Source organism: Pollachius pollachius (assembly GCF_949987615.1).
Source record: "Pollachius pollachius genome assembly, chromosome: 3".
NCBI classification, from domain to species: Eukaryota; Metazoa; Chordata; class Actinopteri; order Gadiformes; family Gadidae; genus Pollachius; species Pollachius pollachius.
This window is the reverse complement of record NC_136936.1, coordinates 43776870-43799370: the sequence shown is the minus strand read 5'-3', so window position 1 is coordinate 43799370 and position 22501 is coordinate 43776870. Positions and strand designations below refer to the sequence as shown.

Below are 22501 nucleotides of genomic sequence, written 5' to 3'. Positions count from 1 at the left end.
CCCCACACACACACACCTTTAATCTTAATCGCGAGCAACCTGAGGTGCTTGGAAATGATGCAAATATTCACGCCGCTACCCCCCATGAATTTGAGATAGTCTTGCATTATGCAATGGCATGGCTACTGCTTCATCTAGTCACCTCCCTGGCTGCGACAGTACTGAGTGATTGTGTGCGTGGCTAATAAATATTGTAGAAGGCTACATTTTTGACCATCTACCCTATTGCATAAATCACGAATCTTTTCCAACCCACATGATCAAGGTTTCAATTGCTACTGACTGCATGGCTGCCTGCCCCATGGATGTATAATAAGAACTGTCCCCTCTTGACTCCTGCAACTTTTAATGTGGTCTGAAGGACAAATGTCTGTTTTCCCTGCTTTGCTCTCAAGAGACCAAAGAGAGAGGAATGTGTTTCAAATGTGTCACTTCAACCTTGAAAGTCGATATGACGCATTTTAAGGAAGTAATGGTCTAGGTTAATGTCAGGCAGGTTAACGTTTGTTATCTTCAAATAAAAGCAATGATGCATACTTAAGGAAAAAAGCAAACAACCAAATTGTCTGCCAGCATAAATTACCTCGTTGTCTTATTGTTTTTAAACAAAACACTGACCAGCGAACACTATGCATATTTTTGCACTTTTTTTCAAGTTGTTATCGCTGACTGACTATCTCGTTCAAGTATGCACCTCATCCTTAACAGATGCCTGTACATCTTGACATGTGGGCGATACAAGATTTGTACAAGAAAATATGAATCTTCCACCCCCGCAAAACGATGACCGCGACGCCAGCAACATGTCACCGTTTATACCCTTATAGCTTTCTACGGTCTTCCCGTCCCTTTAATCAAACTGATCATTACCCACCCGTGTAAACCGACCCGTCGACGGTACGGCGAGGAACAGGTCTTGTTTGCCCCAAGGTTTATTTCCACGTAAGGGATAAATCACCCAATGGAAATGTGGACGTAGGCTCTTCGAAACGTAATCATCCATGCTGAGGGTAGGACTTTTCTGCCATCAGCGATGGGGGAATCTCGGGTCATTGTGGGAGAACTTCTGGCCTTGTGCCTCGAGAGGATTACTATGGAAAATGCATTGGCCACAGAGCTCGGTAAGACACGGTCTGAGGGGAAGGACACGGGGGTTAGCTTCGTTCCTCCGTGGCATAAATATCGATAAAAGGGCTAAATGCCTTAGGACTAATAAAGGCATAAAGGTCCCAGTGCACATTCGTGCATTTTGAAAGTCTCGTGGTTGATGAGTTCTCGTTAAATTAACCCATTGATTATAATCGTGTGCGTAGTACAGAGGGAATGGTTTTAGAAACCCTAGTCGGATGAAGTGCATGCAATACCTTGAAGCGTATTCCTGTCGCCCTTTTTAATTTCAGGGATTTCCTTCTTCCATTGGCGCTGTGTTTCCTCATGGGCGACCGTAGCGTGATTATTGGCGTCAATGCATTGATGATTGAATCGTGTCGACGATTGATAAACATGTTTCATGATCGACACCAGAGTGAACATCACACACCTATTGTTTTCTCACCCCTGTCCAGAGTTTGTTGAAGTTGTCAAAAACTTCGAGTCAACCAGAAAGAAATGGCTTCACACGGAGCTAGAGATGAAGAAGTATAAGGAGCTCCTCGTCAAATCAGATGTCGCCAAGGCGGCTCTGGAGGTCAAATTGAAACACGCGAGAAACCAGGTGGACGTGGAGATAAAGAAGCGGTATAAGATTGAGGCAGACTACCAGTATTTGGTGAGTTGGTTGCAGAGATCAATGGATTTCAGCCTCCAAACTTTCAACTCTGTTGCAATAACTAGTGATGAAAGATCAACAATGCTTAGCAAAACCACATCTCAGAACCGTAGGCCTGTTTAACCATCTTGGGATTTATGTTTGGGTTTTGGTTTTGCTATTGCGGTTAATGAAAGCCAAATAACTTGCATGCATAAAGGGTCAGATTTTCTTCTTATGAGATGTCAACTAAAGAAGGGTGTTTGGTGCTCAGGGCCACAGCTGTTGTGTGGAGTAGGCCCTGCAGCAATGTACAAGGACACTTCTGCCTTTTTGTATTCATTGTCATTGCAGCGTTAAATTATTAGCTTTGTTATTTTTACATGCATCATTCATGTTTGGGAGAGAAATGGGTTTATTTATGTGGTCTTTGTGTGTATTTTGTCTTGGACGCCACTACATGACATGCTGTTGTTATTGCTGTTGTTTCTGTCCAGGAGCGACAGATGCAGCTAATGTGTGACATCCTTGTCCATGACGGCAAGTCCAGCGCATGTCTGAACGATGAGCAGAAATCACTACTGGCCACTTTTGACCACAAGGGAAAGGGATCCAATACCACCCAGCTCAGGGGTGGTAAACGGTAAACCACTTCTGTTTTTCGTGATTGTCTTCTGTTCAAAAACAGAACAGAAACTTCTGACTTGAAATTGATTGCTTAAATGCTCGGTTCTTGTTTTCCTAAAGGTTTTCCATCATCGACGAGTCGTCCTTCCTGTCACACTCCGACATCAGCTATGATAGAACAGACGACGACTTGGTTTGTTCACTGCACTGTTGTGTACATACCTTATTATCTTTTTAAGATATCCGCTTTTTGGTAGCATGTAAAGTAGACAACCTCACAAAGTTATCTAGAATGTAACTCTTGCCATCTGGCTCTGGATCCATCTGCAGGACCTGGACACAACTGTGATCAAGCCCTTGAGGTCCAGAGCCCGGGAAAAGAGGGTAAGCACTGCAGCAATGCACTGTAGGCCAACGCTGGGTTAACCTTAATGACAACGTAAGGTCACACAATTGCACAGTTATGTTTGTAAATCACAGTTAAACAATAGGTTAATTGGAGGATTGTACTTGCCCGTTGGTGTAAAATTGTGATTGCTTAAGTGTCTCCCAACCGATTGTAAACGGGCACAGCTTGATTGGTTGGCTGGATAGTCAAATAGTTTCCAAAGCCTTAACTGTAATACTTGGCCTACACAGTTCTGTGAACCAACTGCTCATCCCTTTTGTATTCCAGACCTGTCGTTGATCTTTGTGGTAAGAGAAAGAAGTTTTCCAGCGTTTTCTTTTCCTTTTTCATTAAGTGACAGAAGGTAGTCAATTGAAAGCTGATTGTACAAAAGTTGATGAAAAACGGAACAACAAACCAACCGACTAAAACTGATTATTGCCTGCTGACAAGTTTATGTCTTGTAAAGTGGTTTCCCCTCTCTTTCTTTCACTCATTTTCACTATGGCCGGTGGTTTAAAAGATTTCCATTTTTTCATCTGTTCCAACGTGTGTTTTAGAGGTCATCCATGGGACCAATGGCAATAGCGGCGTCTATAGGTCATCGAGGGAGACTGGGAAACATCTCTGAGGATGTTCCAGAGAGAAAAGCTTTGGAAAAGGTAAATGGAAATATGCATGCTTGGAAAATTTGTATTTTGTTTTTTTTGCAGCGTTGCTTGCATGCAAAAATAATTGAAAGTACCTGGAATTTTGTTATGATTATCATATTTTTGTAATTTGGTCCACCTTATTTCATTATTTTGAGGCTGGACATATTTTCTGGTGGTTAACCATATGGGGGGAAAAAAAAATTCATATGGTTCACTCTTGGGATTTGTTTGCACTCCTGGAAGGAGTGCAAACAAAATTCAATTTCAGCAAAACTGTTCAGTGAAGAGTTCAGTGTATTTTTATTTTCCGAAAAAGAGATGGTAGGCGAGAGGACCATAGGCTATAGAAGAACAAGGGAGAAATTGCCTACACACCTCAATGGCGGACACCAACTCACACACGCGTGTCTAATATTTCACTGTGGTTAACAAAAGATTAGCATGTCCCTGGTGTGACAAGACCTCACAGTGATTTTAAGAAATGTTATTCCGCCCCCAATGAATTCGGGCACAGCAAGTTGTCTGTTCCTATTTCATGGCTCATCCATCACATCTTGGTCCACTGTTGGTGACACCCTCCCTCTCTGCAGACGAGCACACCTGTGTGCTTGGACAGAAATCCATCTGGACCACAGCCCAAATGCCGGTCTCCCGCCATTGGCAGATTGCCTGTGTACATTCATAAACACGCCTACCGCCCAGTTATTGAACCACGACCACTCTGTTTAATTTTTAAAGTGTCTTCCTGACGTTCCCGAGTTCACCTGCCCGGCTTCCACGCACGCTAGCTCCAGCCGCCTGGCCCCCTGTCAGTCTGTCATCCAGGAGGCGGAGACCCTTGTGAAGGCGTCGCTCACGACCCCTGAGAACGGAGGTCAGGTCCGGATGGTGATCGCCATCACCCAGAAGACCCCAGAGAACGGCTCCAGGACCCTGTCCCAGGAATGCCTGAGCAGTGTCGGAGGTGAGGGTGAAGTTGGGCTGCCGACCGCGGTTTAAGACCAATTAATTTTACGAACCGCCATTGTAATGCCGTCGATGAGACCGCTTTCCCCTGGATGTACACCAGAATGGCCTTCACAGTTTATTGATGTTCCTCCACTTCACCTCAGAGCAAACCTCTGTGTGGGGGCCTAACGATGAGACGGTAGCGGAGCCTGAAACACTCGCAGAGACTAGGGTGACCCAGGCCAACGTTTACCAAGGGCCCATCTACACGCCCACGCTGGAGAGAACCCTGAAGCATGTTTTCCTCTCTAAAACGGTATGAACACAATTGCATGCTACACACACAGAAATAGATTAGAAATAATAAATTTTCCTGATACCAAATGTCTACAGGTTACTGCAAAATCTCGCTTGTGGTAATTTTATTTGGGATTCATTTTGACAGGAAGAACGGCAGTGTTTCTAAACATCTTTGCATTTCATTTTGAATCACAATGTTGCATTTCATTACAAATTATTTATTTTTTAAGAACAAACCCACGTACAATTGGCAGCTCAGTCTCTGAAACGGGTCTGTGATTTGTTGAAATGGTAGCCGGTCGAAGCTGAAAACAAACCCCCACCGTTCTTCCAGGTGATCCGACCAGAGACGTGCGTGCCGTGCGGCAAGAGGATCCGCTTTGGGAAGATGGCGCTGAAGTGCCGGGAGTGCCGCGTGGTGGCCCATCCGGAATGCAAGCTGAAATGCACAGAATGCTGCTCACCTTCCACCACGCCGAGCAAGCAAGCGGTACTGCTGTCTGTTAAACCCCTGGGCCCATGCAACACTGAAGCATTATAGGGTATATTATGGGATACAAATGGGGGGGCGCGATAACATCCAGGACCAATATCAAATCCCCTAATCCCACTGTATCAGAGGATTACGAGATGACCTCAAACTATATCAGAGACCAGTTTTAGTTCTCATTCTTTATCTGATCTTCGTGTCTGTCATTTATTCTTAGTAATCTGAAAACTATTCAATGAGTTGTCTCCATATAAAACAATTTTGACGCAAGATTAAAAATGTTGGGTGTTGTTTCCCAGACCAACATGTTCCAATATTCATTGATACATATTTTTCGGGTTGGATACTGTTTTGGCATTCTACATCACAGCTTTTTCAATATAGGACCTCAGGTGGGCTTGGATTCATGGACTTTTTATTCTTTGTATTCATCCTTTATTTTTAAGGACACTTTGGACGGCTTTGCGCCTGCAACCCACCCGAGGATCCCTCTCTTGGTCATACAGTGTGTGAATGAAATCGAGAGAAGGGGACTACAAGAAGTAAGTTAATTTCATCACTCAATTACAACGAATGTTACTTCTAAGATGTACATGTTGGAACGCTTTCGAGTTTGCTGCCACCTACAGGCTTCAAAACGACCAGTTTAATAACACAGCCTTATCGGGTTTGATGTGCTACTTTAAAGGCCACCTGCCTAATCCCAGATTTGAATAACATTGCCTCATCCACGACCATCCAATCCAACAAGGATGCACCTGCGCTAACACGAACGGCCTAAAGCTATCACAGCTGCAATGTGGCTCATCCTTCTTTCTTTTTAAAGAAAAGGAGACTGTGTTCCCTTCCTTTGACACCTCCCCCTGTCTCGCTCCGCAGAGAGGCATCTACCGTGTGCCAGGGGGCGACCGGCTGGTGAAGGAGCTCAGGGAGAAGTACATCCAGGGGAAAGGCTCCCTGATGCTGCACAAGGTGGGCGAGATCCACGTCGTGTGTGGCCTCCTCAAGGACTTCTTCCGGAAGCTGAAGGAGCCACTAGTCACCCACAAGCTCCACCGGAACTTCATGCAGGCGGCAGGTAGGGTCTGGATCATGGCTGCAGGTCACGGAAAGAGTGGAAATACGTCTGTGAAAGCATCCAAACATCCAGCCAGGCTCTGATTGTTGTATTAATATCATCATTACCCATGACCAAGCGGAGATGAGAGTAGCCTCACGATTTTGTCTCGGTTGAATTTGTACACAAAACGATAAATATCAGGAGCTGTGAAAATGTATCACGGCTCCATAATCAGCCCTGCATTTAGTCATCTTCACGATTGCAGGCTTATCGTATTATCACCAGCCTATTTTCCTGTGATTGTGGTGTCATTTCAGATAATTGATGCAAGCTTTCTAGCGTTCAAGTTCCCAAGATGACAGTCAGTCGACATTATGTTAAGCACTGTAAATGTTTAGATGCACATGAACAGAAGAACGCTTGACTAGAAGTGTTTCGTGTTTATATTCTAAATACATTGTATTTGATGTGCCGTGCCTGGGTATAAGTTAGTTCTTTTGATCTTAATTTCCTTTCTTAACCGAAAACTGCAATACATAGCTCATTACATTGCCTCCCTGCCCCCTGCTGTCCTAGCAGCGTATTCATTTAATCAGGCGCGTCTACGATGTGAACGCCTTTCTGTGCTTTATTATTTATTTATTTTCTACCCACATATGCTTTGTCTAGGTGATGTGTGGTGACACTCTCATAGTTTACTAAACCGAAGTAAAAACTGCCAAGCAGGTTGGCTGTGCGAGCGGGAGACTGTACTTCGTTGTCTATTTGAGGCATTCATCACACAGTAATGGTTGGTGCCTTCTCAAATGCCGGGGTTACATTTGGCTGGGTCGATCCGGGTGACAAATACACTCTGTCCCGGCATACAAAGTGGTGACATAAACAAAACACAGGAGCGGACTTATCTTCTATGGTAGTATCACTTAGATTACCAGAATAAGCACATCCTGCTCTTGGGTGCATTTTCCTATCTAGACATGACGGGACCCAAGCCGGTCCTCCTGTATAATGCTCCTGCAGCATATTTGTGATGGATGTGTGAACGGAGCGTGTGCAAGATGCTTTGGCGCGCAGGGCAAATGAGAACGCTGGCAATGAGTGGCCAGATCTTGGAGTCCTGTATCACGATGAAACTTGCATTGAAGCATCATCATTCATACTTCTTTTTTTTTAACAAGGCAAATACTTTATTCAAAAATGCTTAATGTGTGACGTCCTTTTTGTGTGATATTTTGTGCTATTATTGGAGCTATTTCTTCAATAATGTATGACTTGGCATTCACGGGATGCGGGTGAAGGGAAGGGTTTATACTGCTCCGTTTATATGGTGCTGTATTTGTCATCATGCCAGTCTCTTGTGCTGCAGAATAATGCATACCCCTTGGGTACCCTGGTAAATCATGGGCCCCACAATGCACCACATCCTAATTGAACCCATGGTGTCCGCACCAGAGATTCCTGATGAGGACAACGCCGCGGCCATCATGTACCAGGTCATCGGAGAGCTGCCCAGGGCTAATCGAGACACCATGGCGTTCCTCATGCTCCACTTGCAGAGGTTCGACCTCATTTATGGCTCGCACCGATTCTCCCCTCATCTGAAAGGACTAACCGGTTATAACCATAAATATTTAATGTACGGGTATCCAGGGAAGTCGATGTACATTATCGTATAGCTATTGTTGGGCTTTGCTTCATTTACTCTTGAACCATACAATTGCAACTATAATGCTGTAGTGTCTTGTAGACTGGATCCTTGATTACGTGACCAAAGTCGTTGCGTTGAAGGTGTTGATATTTGATATATTTATGACTTTTTTTTTATACAGGGTCATGAAGAGTCCTCACTGCCAAATGGACAAGACCAACCTGGCACGGGTGTTTGGACCGACTATAGTGGGCCACGGTATGGCCGAGCCCCCTCCGAGAACAATCCTGAAGGACACCACAACACAACCCAGGGTCAGTCTCCGTCTCCGAGGTCCGGCAAACTTTAGGCTATTGCTGGACTTTTTCCTAGCGCACTCTCGTGTTTTCATTGCGTGTGTGGAATTCTGAGGAAAGTATGCATTATTCATTTGTTATGGAACAAATTGAATGTAATGAGGTTATTTGAATGTTTAATAAGTGTCAGCAATGGGAGAAATCAACTAAATGCAAAAATTCACTTTTCATTATTTTCTTTATCTAGTAAAGTGAGTACGAGCAACATTGTTTATGAAATGTGGTGCGCATCGTGGCATTATACTACCAGTGTAATACAGTGCTAGAAGCGCTTCGTCTGATCCACACATCCACCAACGGAGGCTTTGGCGTACCCTCAGAGCCGACGTCACAGGAAGTACTGGTTGGTGTGGGACTTTCAAAAACATGGGATTTTGCATCCATTTGAATCTAAACTACATCTTAGAAACTGACAAAATGACCATCTTCTTTGATCAAGATCCTATCCTTTAAAACGAAAAGGTTCACTTGCACTTTAAAGGTTGCATGATTGTAGCTGATGCAGTACATTGGCTGATGGGTTTGATTTGGTTATTCCAGGTGGTTTGCTGCATGTTGTCCCTCTCTGAAGAGTACTGGAAACATTTACTGCAGAAGGACCAGGATTTCTCCATGACGGACAACGCCAACAACAACACCCCCAATAACGTCGGTATGCACATGTCGTCAGAAGCCGCATGGTGATGTGCGAATCAATGAGTGTGGATTTAATGCCACTTTGTTTACAATGACGGTTGAAGGATAAAACTTTGCTTTTATTTACAGTGTAAATAAAAAGTGAGCAAGGGAATCATGTAAAGATTTCCTGCAATTTGATAAATGCAGCAATCTGTCTGACACAAAGCATAGTCTCTAATATCCTACTTTGTCAATGCAATTCAGAGTAGAGCAGCCTGCAGGATTTTGGAGGATTCTGCAAACGACTGGTGTTTGACATCGCCAGATATCCCATCTGGCATTAATAAGTACATCTTGTCATGGTTTTTATTTAGCTCACGATACAAAATGTTTAAATTAATCGCACTCAGTCTTGTCTATGTGATTGTTGCAATGTAGACGCAGTCCGACTCATAAACCCGAGCTAGTGTTATGTGCACAATGTTCACCCGTGTTTCAGCGCTTTCCACTCGGCTGTTCATGCCGCTGACCTCCCCTGAGCTGGCCCTCCAGGCCTACAAACCAACCAGCAGGGCCTCCCTCCATGGCCGCATGAGGAACTTTGGCCACACCATCAACAGGTGAGACCAGTCGTTGTGTGTTCGGCGTCGCCGCTGTATTGCTATTACAATGGCCGAGTGATCCGCAATTCATTAGAACGTTTTAACAAACCTCTCTGCACATCAGTGGCAAGGTGAAGGCCGACCAAGAAAGGAAGTTCTTCTCAGCTCCTCAACTGCCAGGGAAATCCCATTGAAGAATATGTATATATTAAGACGGAAGAACTACAAGCACTTTTGTTCACAAGTAGTGTCTCTTAACTGTTGTATGAAGTGGAGCGGGTGAGGGGAGATACTGTTGAGGTAATGAATTCTGTATTGCAGCTGATCTGCAAAGTATTATGGTTTTGGTCCAGTAGGACTCTTAATTGGGTCCTAATGGTGCACTAATGAAAGCAATTTGATTTGTATGAAACTGACTTCATTTCTTTTTAACCACTTAAGAGATGTGCATCCTTGAAAAGCACTGACTCTTTAAAGAGTATCTGTAATAATAAAATATTTTTTGTAATAAAAAATACTTAGAACTATTTTCAGCAATAATGAATTGAAATACGACCTTGTCTACCCACACCAGTTCGACTTGAGATTGGAAACCTTCTCTTAACCGTGCCCCCAAGAGATAATTATGCTCTTAAAAGATATTTTGCAACATAAGGCTAACTAGATGTTAGACAAAGGCCCAATATTTTCATCTTGTAAAACCGCTATAACCGGATCACTTTCCTCTGATTGCAACGACCTCTGTTGTAATGGAATCAAACGCCCCTTACTTTAGCTGCCGCAGGATACCCAAGCACCCAATCCCAGCCCCCCTAGTGAGTTTACATTTAAGGAAGGCAGGCGGCCTTGATTAGCTTTGAAATACTAACGTCTTTTTATTTTCTGGGGGGTGGGACTAACCGTTAAAAGGCCTAAAGGCTTCAATCAGACCCACTGGTAAATTAACTCCTTGTAATAATAACACAAGTTACCAACAATATACTTTCCTTTTTTTTTTAATTATTACAAAAGGCTTTGTGTTGAATTTGGCAAGTTCCCAAACCCTCGTCAGTCACCCTTGCTTGTCCAATGTCTCACTTCCATCTATCATCCAGTCAAATATATTACATGGCTGTGTGCTGTTATTTTAAAAGACTAACAAACGTCATCCTATCCTAATATAAAGTCCTGGCATCACTTCAAGGTGAATCACTATGCATGATTTCACTGCTGTACTCTAGCATTGCTGACACTTGAGGCTTCACAAATATATATATCTATAAAAATCTACCATATGACCCACTTAATAAATGTCCCATACCTCTAGCGTTGTGACATGCTATATATATAAAATAACTCAGCGTTCAGGGCCGGCACGTTCTTTATCCTTCATCTTGACACTCGGTGGATGCGGCAGGCGGAAGATGAACTAGAGAATGATTTGATTCTTGAAGCTGCGGTTCAGGTCTTTGTGCGGGAGGACAATGGAGTTGAGGATGATGACTTCTGAAGGTATGGTCACGTTGCAGCCTAGGAGCACAGGACACGACGGTGAGTTAGTTCAGCTGGTTTTGTAGTAAATCTGTTTGTAAACTGTGAGGATTGCTCTCTATGTACAAAACGTTATTATAGCGGCACAGATGTTTGCCTTCTATGAGAATGTTAAACCTATAGACTTCATTGAGCTTCAAGGTTAAATTGAAACAACTGCAAGTGCAACTGCCAGTCAGCTAACATGTTCTGAATTGATTCCGGAATAAAAGTGAAAAAACATATTTTGTGTACTTTATAGTACGGGGTCAACATTCATTTCACAAGCTTTAAGCAGACGTTTCTGATATTGTACGCTTGCAAAATCATCAGGAGCTTGATCTTAAGTTGCAGAGGCATGCAGTCTCCTGCTTACTTGTGCCATCCAGTGGCACAGTCTTGCAGAACACTCGCAACAATTTTGAACTGGCTGAGGGTTAGATAATTTTCAGAGCATATCTTTCGTTCTTTGATTTGTACCGGATAAAACGATCAAACTGGCTTTTTCAGGCCTTATTTAAGAGAGGCAAACATTTGATTAATGGTTGGCATTTAAAATAGAGATCGTCCCAACATTAGAAAATTAATGATTTTAAATTGAACAATTACGATCGGAATTGTATAACTATAGTAAACCAAATGTCCTTTTTTCTGGAAAAGGTGAGCAGTAATGACAATTTTGCTCTTCTAGTTACCCAGGATGGTGATGGATGGCGTTAGCTTGCTGTCTCTGAAGAGCGTCTCGCTGTCTATCTTTGCATAGGGGTCATTTGGGTTTGGGTCACTCGGGGTTCCCTCCACTCTCGCCCACTTTCCAATGGTGCTGTCCCATCCAACGATGCAGTTCAAAACACAGCAATGATCCTGAGAAGTGTGGACAGGTTATTGACACAACTAAACAAACCTGCCCTCTCAAACAAGATCAATATGAGAAAAGATCTCTAGCTAATCTAGAGCTAGTATTGTGTACCCTCCCTCTGGAGGTGGTTTTAACAATGGATGTCGACATCAGCGCTTCCCAACCTTTTGCAGACCACCTCCAGATGCAAGTGTTAAATTGTTTATACATGCACATGTATTGGCTGAGCAAAGACGGTCAGTGACCCATTTATACAATATAGTTTCTGCAAGAAATTAAAACAAATTAACTTTTTTCTACAATTGTTAAATTGTCAATGGTTTACAAACACTGCTCTACATTTCAGCCATTATGTCACTTTAGACAAATGTTTTATCAATCTCACCGTTTTCAAATCCCGATGTAAAATTCAAAATGCTTGCGTGAACGGGGCCTACGTGTACCTGTGTGGCGGCAGTAGGCCCTAGCTTGTCCGCGTCAGGTCAAGTGTGTTAAGCTGGTCTCTAAGCATGTCTCCGGGGAGCTGTACCTGTAGTGTGGCTCCGTGCAGGATGATGGACTCTCTAACCCTCACTCCGGCACCGATGGTCACCCCCGTCCCGATGGACACGTTGGGACCAAGCTGAGGACGCGGAGACGTTGGTATTGCAATAAGCGGGGGTTGTTGTACATGAAACCTTTATTAATCCCTCTATGCATCTATAAAGGGATTTCTTTTTACTCCCTTGTCTCCTTAATCCTGCACTTCAGGTTTCACACGAGCAGCCTTTATTTATTTCTAGCTTCAGTTGTATAGCGTTATATTGATACTTTGCATTAATTGTGACCATAAAAATGTAATAAAGATGCCACCTGGTAATGGGGCTAGCCAGTGAGTCAGGCCAAGGCTGATTGTTTGACGTTAAGATTATGCATGATTATGTGTGTGTGTGTGTGTTGACTGAAGCATGACACAGCCCATTACAGGCACAGTCAGTATAAAATATCTGGGCCCCTTACCACAGCAGAAGGGTCAATATTGGCCGTTGGATGAATGTAGACGGTACCTGAACACAAACACAGAAATGTAATAATAAATAATAAGCAAAAATACCATTATTTAGGTGAGGAAAGGATTAAAGAGATTTAAAGACTGAAAGGGCAGCCTATGTACCGCTTATTTTGGGCCCTCCTTCCTGGTTGCAGGCCAGTCTCTCTGGGTGGGTTATGTGGTAGCGGTTGAGGTAGAGCCGGCTGGCATAGATGGCGGACCTGTCGGGAGAGACATCAGATCTGCTGGTCAAGAAGCGTTTCTGCCCTGTTTCTTGTTATTTGTTAATGAACCATGTTCATTGAGTTGTGTGAACGCAAAGCAGATACGCTGTTCTATACCACCTAAACCTGAATGTGCAAAAAAACATCTAAAATCCAGAAACACACGTTAAATATCCGTATGTTACCAACAACATCGACTTGTATCACGGCAGATCCTATCCGTATCAGGCCGACACCCAAAAGTAAACACCCTATGAAGTGACGTGAAGGCTATGGCCTTGATTCTGAGAGGTGTGGTGGTGGTGGAGCTGGTCGTAGAAGTACTCACCCGGCTGACTTGATCTGGCTCCAGAAGCTGAGGGTTTTGTACACGTACAGCTTGCCCTGCCCGGCCAGAGCCGTGAAGATGTCCTGCTCGAGGCGGATGGCGGCAGCCCGGTGCCAGCCGTTGGCCGGCTCCTCTCTGGATGAGGCAGAGCAGCGTTAGACACACAGTGGCACTTCCCCCCCCGCCGACATCCAAACCCAGCCGGGCGGCAGGGCTCGTGTTTTCCGACCAATAACCCGCTGCTATGATGTTTGGCAAAAGAATGTGTCAGAGTTGTGCATTCGATTACTCCTGTTTTCCACAACACTGCATGGGTCCAGGCACGCATGCCATCGCAATAATCGTTTTGTTGTTTATCTTTTGGGTTTTCACGACGACAAGGTACAACGAAACAGCTCAATGGTTAAACTGTATTCATTCATTCGTTCATGCGTTCCAGTACCAAATTCACTGTTAGGAAAACAAATCTAAACAGGTTATTGCTAAAAGAGGACAGACAAGGCTAGAGACAACAAACCCCAAGCGTCCTAACCCCCACTAGAAAACAACTGCAAACAAACAGGCTGTTCAGGATAGTGTTGTGTTTGGTTGCAATTGACAGGCCCAGGTGATGTGTCCACTGGTAGTTTAACTCTCTCTTATAAGACCAGGGGCCTCCATTGCAACCCAATAAGCAATTCAAAACAAAGGTGTTGGAAGGCACAAGAGGCTGACCTGGTCTTGTGTCAACGTAGAATAACTCAACGTTCACCAGGAGGCTTACTAATGCATACATGTATCTGAATGTGTCATGGCCGTCTTGCAGTTCAAAGAAAATTCTCCACTGACTCCACTGAATCTGTGGAGATCTCAAATAAAAACCAGAGTGGAAGAGTCTACATACTCCATAGTCATCACATTGAGCACGCCCGCTCGTGGGTGTTAAGAGAGCCCCAAAAGATGAAAGGGAGTGTTAAAATATGGATGAAAGGAATATGATTAAAAATGAGCCGTCAAACTTCCACAATGGAAGTTTGTCCATAGGGATAGCGGCCGAAGGGTGGAGCAGAGGGGGGATGGACGAAGCCTGGAAAAAGGGTTTGAATTAAGCACTATTTTAAAACTTTGTTCCTTAAAGTTGATTTTTTGCTTGATCGACCTCAGGGTGAACCCATCAAGGGTGGTAATAATTGACTGATATAAATGAGAAACACTTCCAGTCGGTTTAATAAGATCATCGATCATCAATAAGATCATTGTTGATGTTTACTCTGCGAGCGAGGTGCAAGCTTCTACTTGTAAACCAAACGACACACCACAGCTAACACTACGCACACTGCAAAACACGCCGCGCATCGCAGCGTCTCATTACTCACCCATCATACGGATACCTGATGATTGTATGGGATGGGGTGAGAATGGGGGGATGGGTAAGGGGGTTGGGGGGGGTGGAGGGAAGGGGAGGTAAACCAATGTAGAGCAGACGAGAAGGAGGAAGAAAAAAGACAAATGAAGTGAATCAAAATAAGGACAAATATGAAACTGGGAAGAGCCGTGTCATGATGGGACACTGGACTGGAGAACAGGCCAGAGGGGAAGAAGAAGAAGAAGAAGAGGAGGAGGAGTGAGAAGATGGGACTCACAACAGAATGTCCTGCTGGTTCTTCTGGAAGACGCCAGCGATGTGCTGGAAGATATCGGGCGTGAACAGGTAGATGCCGCAGTTGATGATGTCGCTCACAAACGTGCCAGGCTTCTCCACGTAGTGCAGGACCTGAAGCGGCCCGACGACAAGGAAGGCTAGATTAAAGTAGGCGCCTACTTAACGAGAGAATTAACCTAAATGAGTTTTCCAATAATAGATTATTATGATATATGATGTATACAGCATCTATGCCCATGATGTATTCAGTAAAGTGTTTAGACAGACATGACTCTAATTACATTAAGATCCATCTTTATGAAATGGCCTTGAAAGTGTAGGAGAGATCTTGTAAAGTAACAAAGAGGCAGCATCAGTACCTCATTGGTTTCCTCGTTTTCAACAATGCAGCCGTAGTTGAGCGACTGCTTCCTGTTTGCCTAGCAAAGACACACAAAAAAAAAGAATTCAGGATCAATCGATCCCTTACAGGGTTACACCATCTAAATATAACAAGAATTATGCTCCGGCAGTTCCCTGCATTGCTGCTAGCGGAGCGCAACTGGTGTTCCCCTGATAGTGGGCAGGTTGCTCTGATACTGGCAAAGCATCTCAGACTCAGATCCTCTTTCATTCCAGCAGCCTAAGTGCCAGCGGCTTAACCTGCTCTACTAAAGGAAAAGATTTACGGTTGTAATGTTATTATATATAATAGGAATATTATAATTATTTATGCATTGTATATAGATATATACATTTAAATATAACTATATATAGATAACATCTCTATCTATCGAGAGGTAGATAGATATGTTATCTTCAGGATCAATCGATCCCTTACAGGGTTACACCGTCTATCTATCTATCTCTCTATCGATAGATAGAGAGATAGATAGATAGATAGATAGATAGAGAGATAGATAGAGATACATTTTTCTAACCACCTACAATCCGCTGGTGTATTTATCTCCTGTGTCACTATGTCTCTTTTTCCTGGTCTGCCCAACCCATGACCACCACGTTACTCAGGCTCCAGAAGGCCTGGGGCTGTTTGGGGGGGCTCACCGTCGTGCCGAGGATGACCAGGCTGCTGGGGTCTCCGTGCTCCTGGTGGAAGGCCAGCATCTCGGGCAGGGGGAACTCGGAACACACGTCCGCGTTCAGGACGAAGAAGGCCTGGGGGCCGCCAGACAGGATCTGGTCTCTGAAGTGGTAGAGGCCCCCGCCGGTGCCCAGCGCTGCGTACTCCTGCAGGTACCTGACACCCAGCGGGGAGACAACAAGTTCAGAGCCGGGTAAAACAGTACCTCGGTTTGTGGTGAACTGGCCGAACTTCCCTTACTATAATATACGATGCAACATCTTATTTTGTTATTGTTGTATAGTTTTTATTATATATAAATATGGCTGTAATGTAATTACTTTTTTTTTCTATGAATTTGTAAATAACAAGCATCGATCATCTGGTGACGTTTAAAGGGGACATCTCATACCACCAGGTGTGAGTGTGATTAGCCATTACAAGCTGGTTTGAAAATGTGCAGCATTGTGACATCACAGCTTGGCGTGTCCATCTATCCGTCACACATCTAGATGGACACGCCCACCTGTGATGTCACAATGCTGCACATTTTCAAACCTGCTTGTAATGGCTAATCACACTCACACCTGGTGGTATGAGATGTCCCCTTTAATAGTGATTAAAGGATGAAATACTTTTACATTATTCTTTAGGTTTTAACCCTTTATATTTTCTCTGTATTGTTGTAGTGGATACTTGAAGACATATGTATTGATACAGCAGAAGATCTGTTGTACTGTTTCCATTCTGTTACTCCATTTACCTTATGGTGATTTTGAATTCCTGCTGGGAAGTGAACAAGAACCTCGTCAGCTCTTCGTTTGGCTGATAAAAGCCAATGAGCAGGATCTCCTTCATATTTGGTACCTTAAATCAAAACAACAAAAATAACACAAATGTCAGCTTGACAAAATGCAGTTACCCATGTGTCTCTTCAATTACTGCATCCAGCATTTCTACATGTGTAAGTTTAAAGCCAGAGATTAGACCTATACAAATTGATGACAATAATCAGAATATTTACATTGTATGTTCAACTTTTCAACTTGTCTATACAATTAATATGAGTTCCTGCTTGCCAGGACAGGACAAGACAAGACATTCGAAGAAGAGTATTTGTATTTGGCTGCCTGTGAATAGAGTACAGAGTAAGTGAGACACCCACCTTGGCGCATGCTTCAATGTGATGCTGGAGCATAGGCACCCCGGCCACTGGAAACAAAGGCTTAGGAACCTCAAATGAAAGCGGCCTGAACCGTGTCCCTGCAGAACAGAATAGGTTAAGTGGTTGAATACTGGCGCTATTTGTTATTCCTAAAGATAAAACACATGTAGGCCTGTAGAGTAAAAGGCTAAAGATGATCCACAAGTGGGTCGGTGGAGCCATTAGATGAGTTATGAGTTAAGAATTGAGAGACAGTAGGACAATCGTGTACTTTATTCTAACCTTTATATTATTTACCAGCTGGTCGTACATGGCCTACCATTGTTGTTGTTTTCAGTTAAATGATTTGAGGCTACGTTACAAATATAAACACGATCAGCTGTTTCTCGATGACATCTACAATGTAACCACAAAGTACAACCAATACCAGAAACTGCCGGTGGCTCGTAGAATCGTTTAACGAAAGTAGGTCATCCTCACCTTTTTGGGGACCTCCAATTAAAATAACCGCCTTCAACATCTTTGATAAAATAACACAGTGGCAGTCCCTGTCAGGCAGAATAGTGCAGTGTCGGTAGAGATTGCATATCCACGTCACACTGTCACAAAGTCCACTTCCTTGTTCCGGTTTGAAGGAAAAAAACCGAACTGGATTTCAAATTATTTTAAATATTGATCGTTAAAGGAGTATGGTTTAAATCTGCATACATAATGATGAATTACAAACGTCATGGTTTAATTATTTGAATGATAGGAATATAAGTACTTCGAGTGAACTCGTTCTAGTGAGTTCCACCTGGCTTATTTTCACTGCCACGATCCAGATCCATTATTTGGATCGTGGCACGTTTTATATTTCACCACCAGGCCACCTCCCCCAGAGCCGCAGAACAAGGATGTTACCTACATGGATGCATTAATGGGACGTGCTTTACCAGAGCCTTCCAGGCGGTGGCGATATTCACTTCAACCGAGTGCTTCAAGCACCGCTCAATTATTTTTATTCATAGGCTTTATTCTTTCTTTCTTTCTTTCTTTCTTTCTTTCTTTCTTTCTTTCTTTCTTTCTTTCTTTCTTTCTTTCTTTCTTTCTTTCTTTTTATCTTAGTTGGTCACTTGGTCAATTTAGTCGTTAATAGTTAATCTTTGTTCAAACATTTAACAGATCAACACACTTTGAACTATCGTAATGAGAGAATATATCTTTCTCTTGATAAACAATAACCACATACTTCAACCCTGAGTTTAACCTAACCAACACATGTCGTGCAGGGAATGAAACAGATTTGCCTAATACTTTACTATGCGGAAATTACTATGTGGACTATTTCTGTAGGACGTTGATATTACGGCCAGATATTGATACCTTGGTTAAAACAAAGTGTGGGGGAAAAAAGTCTGGACTTACAATAATTTTATGACATATAGATTGGAACCACCACTTTGGCCCATGAGTGGAGGTGTATTCTACAATGTGGAGCTCTGAATTTAAATCCGATTTTCTTGGGGCCCTCACTGGCCTGGTCCAGGAAGTACAGGTTGGCGTACTCCAGCATTAGATCGACGACCGACAGCAGGAGAGTGTCTGTGTTGCTGTCCAGCTCACTGGAGTAGTTCTTCACCGGCATGAGGGAGGAGGTGAAAATACCCAGCATCTTCCCTGCCTTGGACATCTACACACACAATATCCATACACACACACACACACACACACACACACACACACACACACACACACACACACACACACACACACACACACACACACACACTCATTATACACGCTATATAGTACCTTGCTAACGCTCTCTCTCTCTCTCTCTCTCTCTCTCTCTCTCTCTCTCTCTCTCTCTCTCTCTCTCTCTCTCTCTCTCTCTCTCTCTCTCACTCTCTAACCATTTTCTTGATGGTTGGGCTCCTGTATACATCCTTCACATCCCCGGATATCATAGCACATGCCTTATCCACCTGGTGCACCGCTGGTGAAGCACAAATGCAAATATGAAGACGGGATTATTATTTGGGAAAATACATGACCTTTTAAAAGTTACACAACAGATAACAACTAAATTACAAGTTAGGAAATTCGCAATTGTTATTACGCACGGCGTAACAACAACAACAACAACAACAACAACAACAACAACAACAACAGGATCACAGGCCATTGCATCCTGTATGAAGTCTATTCCAGGCTCCCTCCGAGATCAGCTTTGAGACCGGATCAAGAACTCAAACAAAATCAAACGTACGCTGCTGTTGCTACTGCTGTGGCTTCTACTTTGATGGAAACCAACAACGCAAAAAAAGTTTTTCATTGTTAAAACCATAAAAAATGTAGGTAATGATTCATACCCACATCTACTTGATCCAATATGGACACAATAAGTTGATTTAAACTGCAATTTCCATGTCATGTGGAAAGGAATTCGAAGACATGAGCTAAAATATAGTTTCCTATTGAAGAAATTTGAAAAATGTATCTTTTTTAGCCTATCAAATATCTTAAAGAAAAGATAGTTTTCTGGCCAATCAGATCGCTCGAAAAGAATAAGAAATTTACCTAGGAAGATTATTATTTCCAATCAGATCACTCGATTTTTTTTTTTTAGATTATATAAAAATAAAATCGATTTTATATATAATACTAAAGGAATAAAGCAAACTAATGAATACATAATTTAACAATACTATAATAATCCTATAATGCACTACTATATAATATATGATAGTTATTATAAACTATAATACTCAATAAATACAAAATGCTAGGTCTACATAATGACTGCAATGATAGCATTGGTTGAAATAACATTGGAATGTTAAGTATTGTTACAATTATATTTCATAGGACTATATCTCCAAAAATACACATTATTTCTGTGTATTTCTATAGTAATGTTATTATTAATGCTATTATTAATAATAATGATTCATAACGATTCATAATTATTCTTCTGATTATTATGCATTGTTATATTCATCAGAAAATACAAGTAAGAAGAACTGATTTAGTCACTTTCCAGTTAAAACTAAATGACAACTTAGTCATTACAAGATATCATAGGCAAACGTGTATTTGTGTAACAAGCGACCATTGCTTTGAATGTCATCTTATTCTAAAAGAAGAAAGTGTGACAAGTTGTCCGGATGTATTTGAGGGTGTGTGCGTCCAGGCATCAGCGTAATCATCCCCTTTATTAAGATCAATTTCCATAGAGCTGCCACCGTGTGTTCACATCCCAAAATAGCAGCAGGCCAAGGCAGCGTGGCATGTGGCAGTCATGGTGCAGTAATACTTTGGCTGGTTTTAGACTATGAGCACAGTGGCGTCGTCATAACAGTCTCACACACACCGAGCCTTTGGAATGCTGCTCTGGAACCTTCCGGGAGAGTATATAAAGGCAGGTGGTCTCAGAGGAAGGGACACACAACAAACCCGACTACAAGTGAACACGGGACCCTAACGTCTGCAAAGGATTTTTCCAACAACGCCTCTGCTTTTTCGATTTTTTAACCCTGAAACTCGTACAGGATGCTCTGCCCCAGCATGTTCCAGCCCTCCCAGGTCAGCATGGGCCTCATGCCCATCATGGACCTGCACTGGCCCATCCGCAGCCTATGGCCCGAGACCAAGCCCATCTTCTACCAGATGGAGCAGGAGATGATCCGCCACATGCAGGAGATGAGGCACAACATGGAGTTTATGGATCGCCTCCACCAGAAGATCTTCGAGGAGATCGAGCAGTCCCACTCTTCCTTGAGCTCGTCCTCGTCCTCGCCCGTCTACATGCCCATCGCCTTCCAGGTGGGGAAGGACAGCGGCAACTTTGCCCTCAGCTTGGACACCAAGGACTTCTCCCCGGAGGAGTTGTCCGTCAAGCAGGTGGGCCGCAAGCTGCGGGTCAGCGGCAAGACGGAGCGGAAGCAGGACGACGGAAAGGGATCCTTCTCCTACCGTTGCCAGGAGTTCAGGCAGGAGTTTGACGTGCCAGAGGGGGTGGACCCCGACAACATCACCTGCTCCCTGGCGGCGGGACAGCTGCAGATCCACGCCCCCCGCGAGAGTATTGGCGACGGGAAGGAGAGAGTAGTGCCCATCCAGTTCACCCCGGCCATCACCTCCTCACAGAAGGACGAGGGAGCCGCCAGCCCCAGCCCAGCCTCCACAGAGACCTCAGCCAAGGCGGACTGAAAACGGACCCTGAACCCCTTTTTGTTTTTGTCGATGGTCATTGTTTTAGTATGTTGTCATCATAACCTAGCTGGCTCTGGAAATGACTCCACTCCATAAACCCCTTGGTATGGTTTGGTAATAAATAGACATTGAAACCGCGCCCATCGCACTGTTTAACTGTGTGTTTTTCCTTCTGTAGAGGCCAAAATATGTTCGGACCTATTGCCTCTAACTCTGTCAAATCAAGCATTCTAGCAATGGCAGAATTAGGTGGTAAATACCTTTTGGGTCCACAGATACTATCCTTTACTATCATATTATGTATTTTCAAACTGAATGAAAACTGAATTAAAGTATAAACTGAACGATATTATGAAGTGAGAAAGCATTTCCTTACACATTTATTTTGGAGAATAAGCCTTTTTTTTTGTAAATTACTTTTTACCTTGTTTTAAATGTGTAAGTCTAGAGTTCTGTTTGGTTCTGTCCTGTTTTGGAAACACAGTTGTTTCACTACAACTGGTGGTAGGCCTACTGCATTGGATATAATAAGTAACTTATATATCAACTATTATCGACTATTGCTGTTGTCTGATCAACATTCAACGATAACAGCAACACCCTTGTTCTCATTATTGTATAACCTCCTTCTGAGTTTACGTACACGACACTGAAGGTGTAAAATGTCGTGCTGAGAGGCAGAGGCAGAAGGGCTACTATATTCATACGCATTGGCACCATCTAGCGGTTACCAAGATAACTTCACCCATGACATCAAACCTGAAACAGTTTCATACCCCTCCACCAGATTGAGCCTCAAAATGCATGCTTCAGTGTTTGAAGTGGATAAAACACCTGTGGTCCAAACCACAGGGGTGGATCAGGGGTTCTTTCCCGCTGCAAGTATTGTAGGGTACATGTATTGTAGACTAACTAATAGTTGACCTTGCCTCAGGCTAACCGCATAGATTGGCTAGGGATTATAGCCTATGATATAGGCCTACCCCCTGATTGTCAGAGTCAAAGCAAGCAACAGACTTTATGTAAAATCCAATGCAGCTGGATTTCATT

General features: G+C 43.3%; 3 protein-coding genes across 4 annotated transcripts; 2 read left to right on the top strand and 1 right to left on the bottom strand.

The window, feature by feature from the left end:
* The first annotated feature begins 945 nt into the window (after positions 1-945).
* LOC307073507 (rac GTPase-activating protein 1) lies at positions 946-9874 on the top strand. 2 transcript variants are annotated; one of them, XM_079733374.1, is made up of 16 exons: positions 946-1121; positions 1566-1768; positions 2245-2390; positions 2495-2567; positions 2705-2758; positions 3323-3424; positions 4154-4379; positions 4528-4679; positions 4998-5153; positions 5600-5695; positions 6033-6231; positions 7666-7771; positions 8043-8175; positions 8758-8869; positions 9335-9455; positions 9562-9874. In XM_079733374.1, the coding sequence occupies exons 1-16, from the start codon at positions 1034-1036 to the stop codon at positions 9629-9631; spliced, it is 2037 nt and encodes a 678-aa protein (XP_079589500.1). In that variant the 5' UTR covers positions 946-1033; the 3' UTR covers positions 9632-9874. The 2 variants fall into 2 exon arrangements, 1 of the variants encoding a protein (XP_079589500.1); XR_013811732.1 differs by having other exon boundaries at positions 2495-2588; positions 8758-9455; positions 9562-9574.
* Positions 9875-10416: 542 nt separating this feature from the next.
* On the bottom strand, positions 10417-17858 carry LOC307073575 (mannose-1-phosphate guanylyltransferase regulatory subunit alpha-A). Its single transcript, XM_079733460.1, has 12 exons — positions 17735-17858; positions 17255-17352; positions 16853-16956; positions 16074-16266; positions 15389-15448; positions 15010-15140; positions 13388-13522; positions 12959-13056; positions 12805-12851; positions 12335-12427; positions 11642-11810; positions 10417-10946 (listed from the first exon to the last, which is right to left on the bottom strand). The coding sequence occupies exons 1-12, from the start codon at positions 17772-17774 to the stop codon at positions 10846-10848; spliced, it is 1269 nt and encodes a 422-aa protein (XP_079589586.1). The 5' UTR covers positions 17775-17858; the 3' UTR covers positions 10417-10845.
* Positions 17859-20730: 2872 nt separating this feature from the next.
* hspb9l (heat shock protein, alpha-crystallin-related, b9-like) lies at positions 20731-21619 on the top strand. The gene has a single exon (XM_079731454.1). The coding sequence runs from the start codon at positions 20789-20791 to the stop codon at positions 21446-21448; it is 660 nt and encodes a 219-aa protein (XP_079587580.1). The 5' UTR covers positions 20731-20788; the 3' UTR covers positions 21449-21619.
* The last annotated feature ends 882 nt before the right edge of the window (positions 21620-22501 follow it).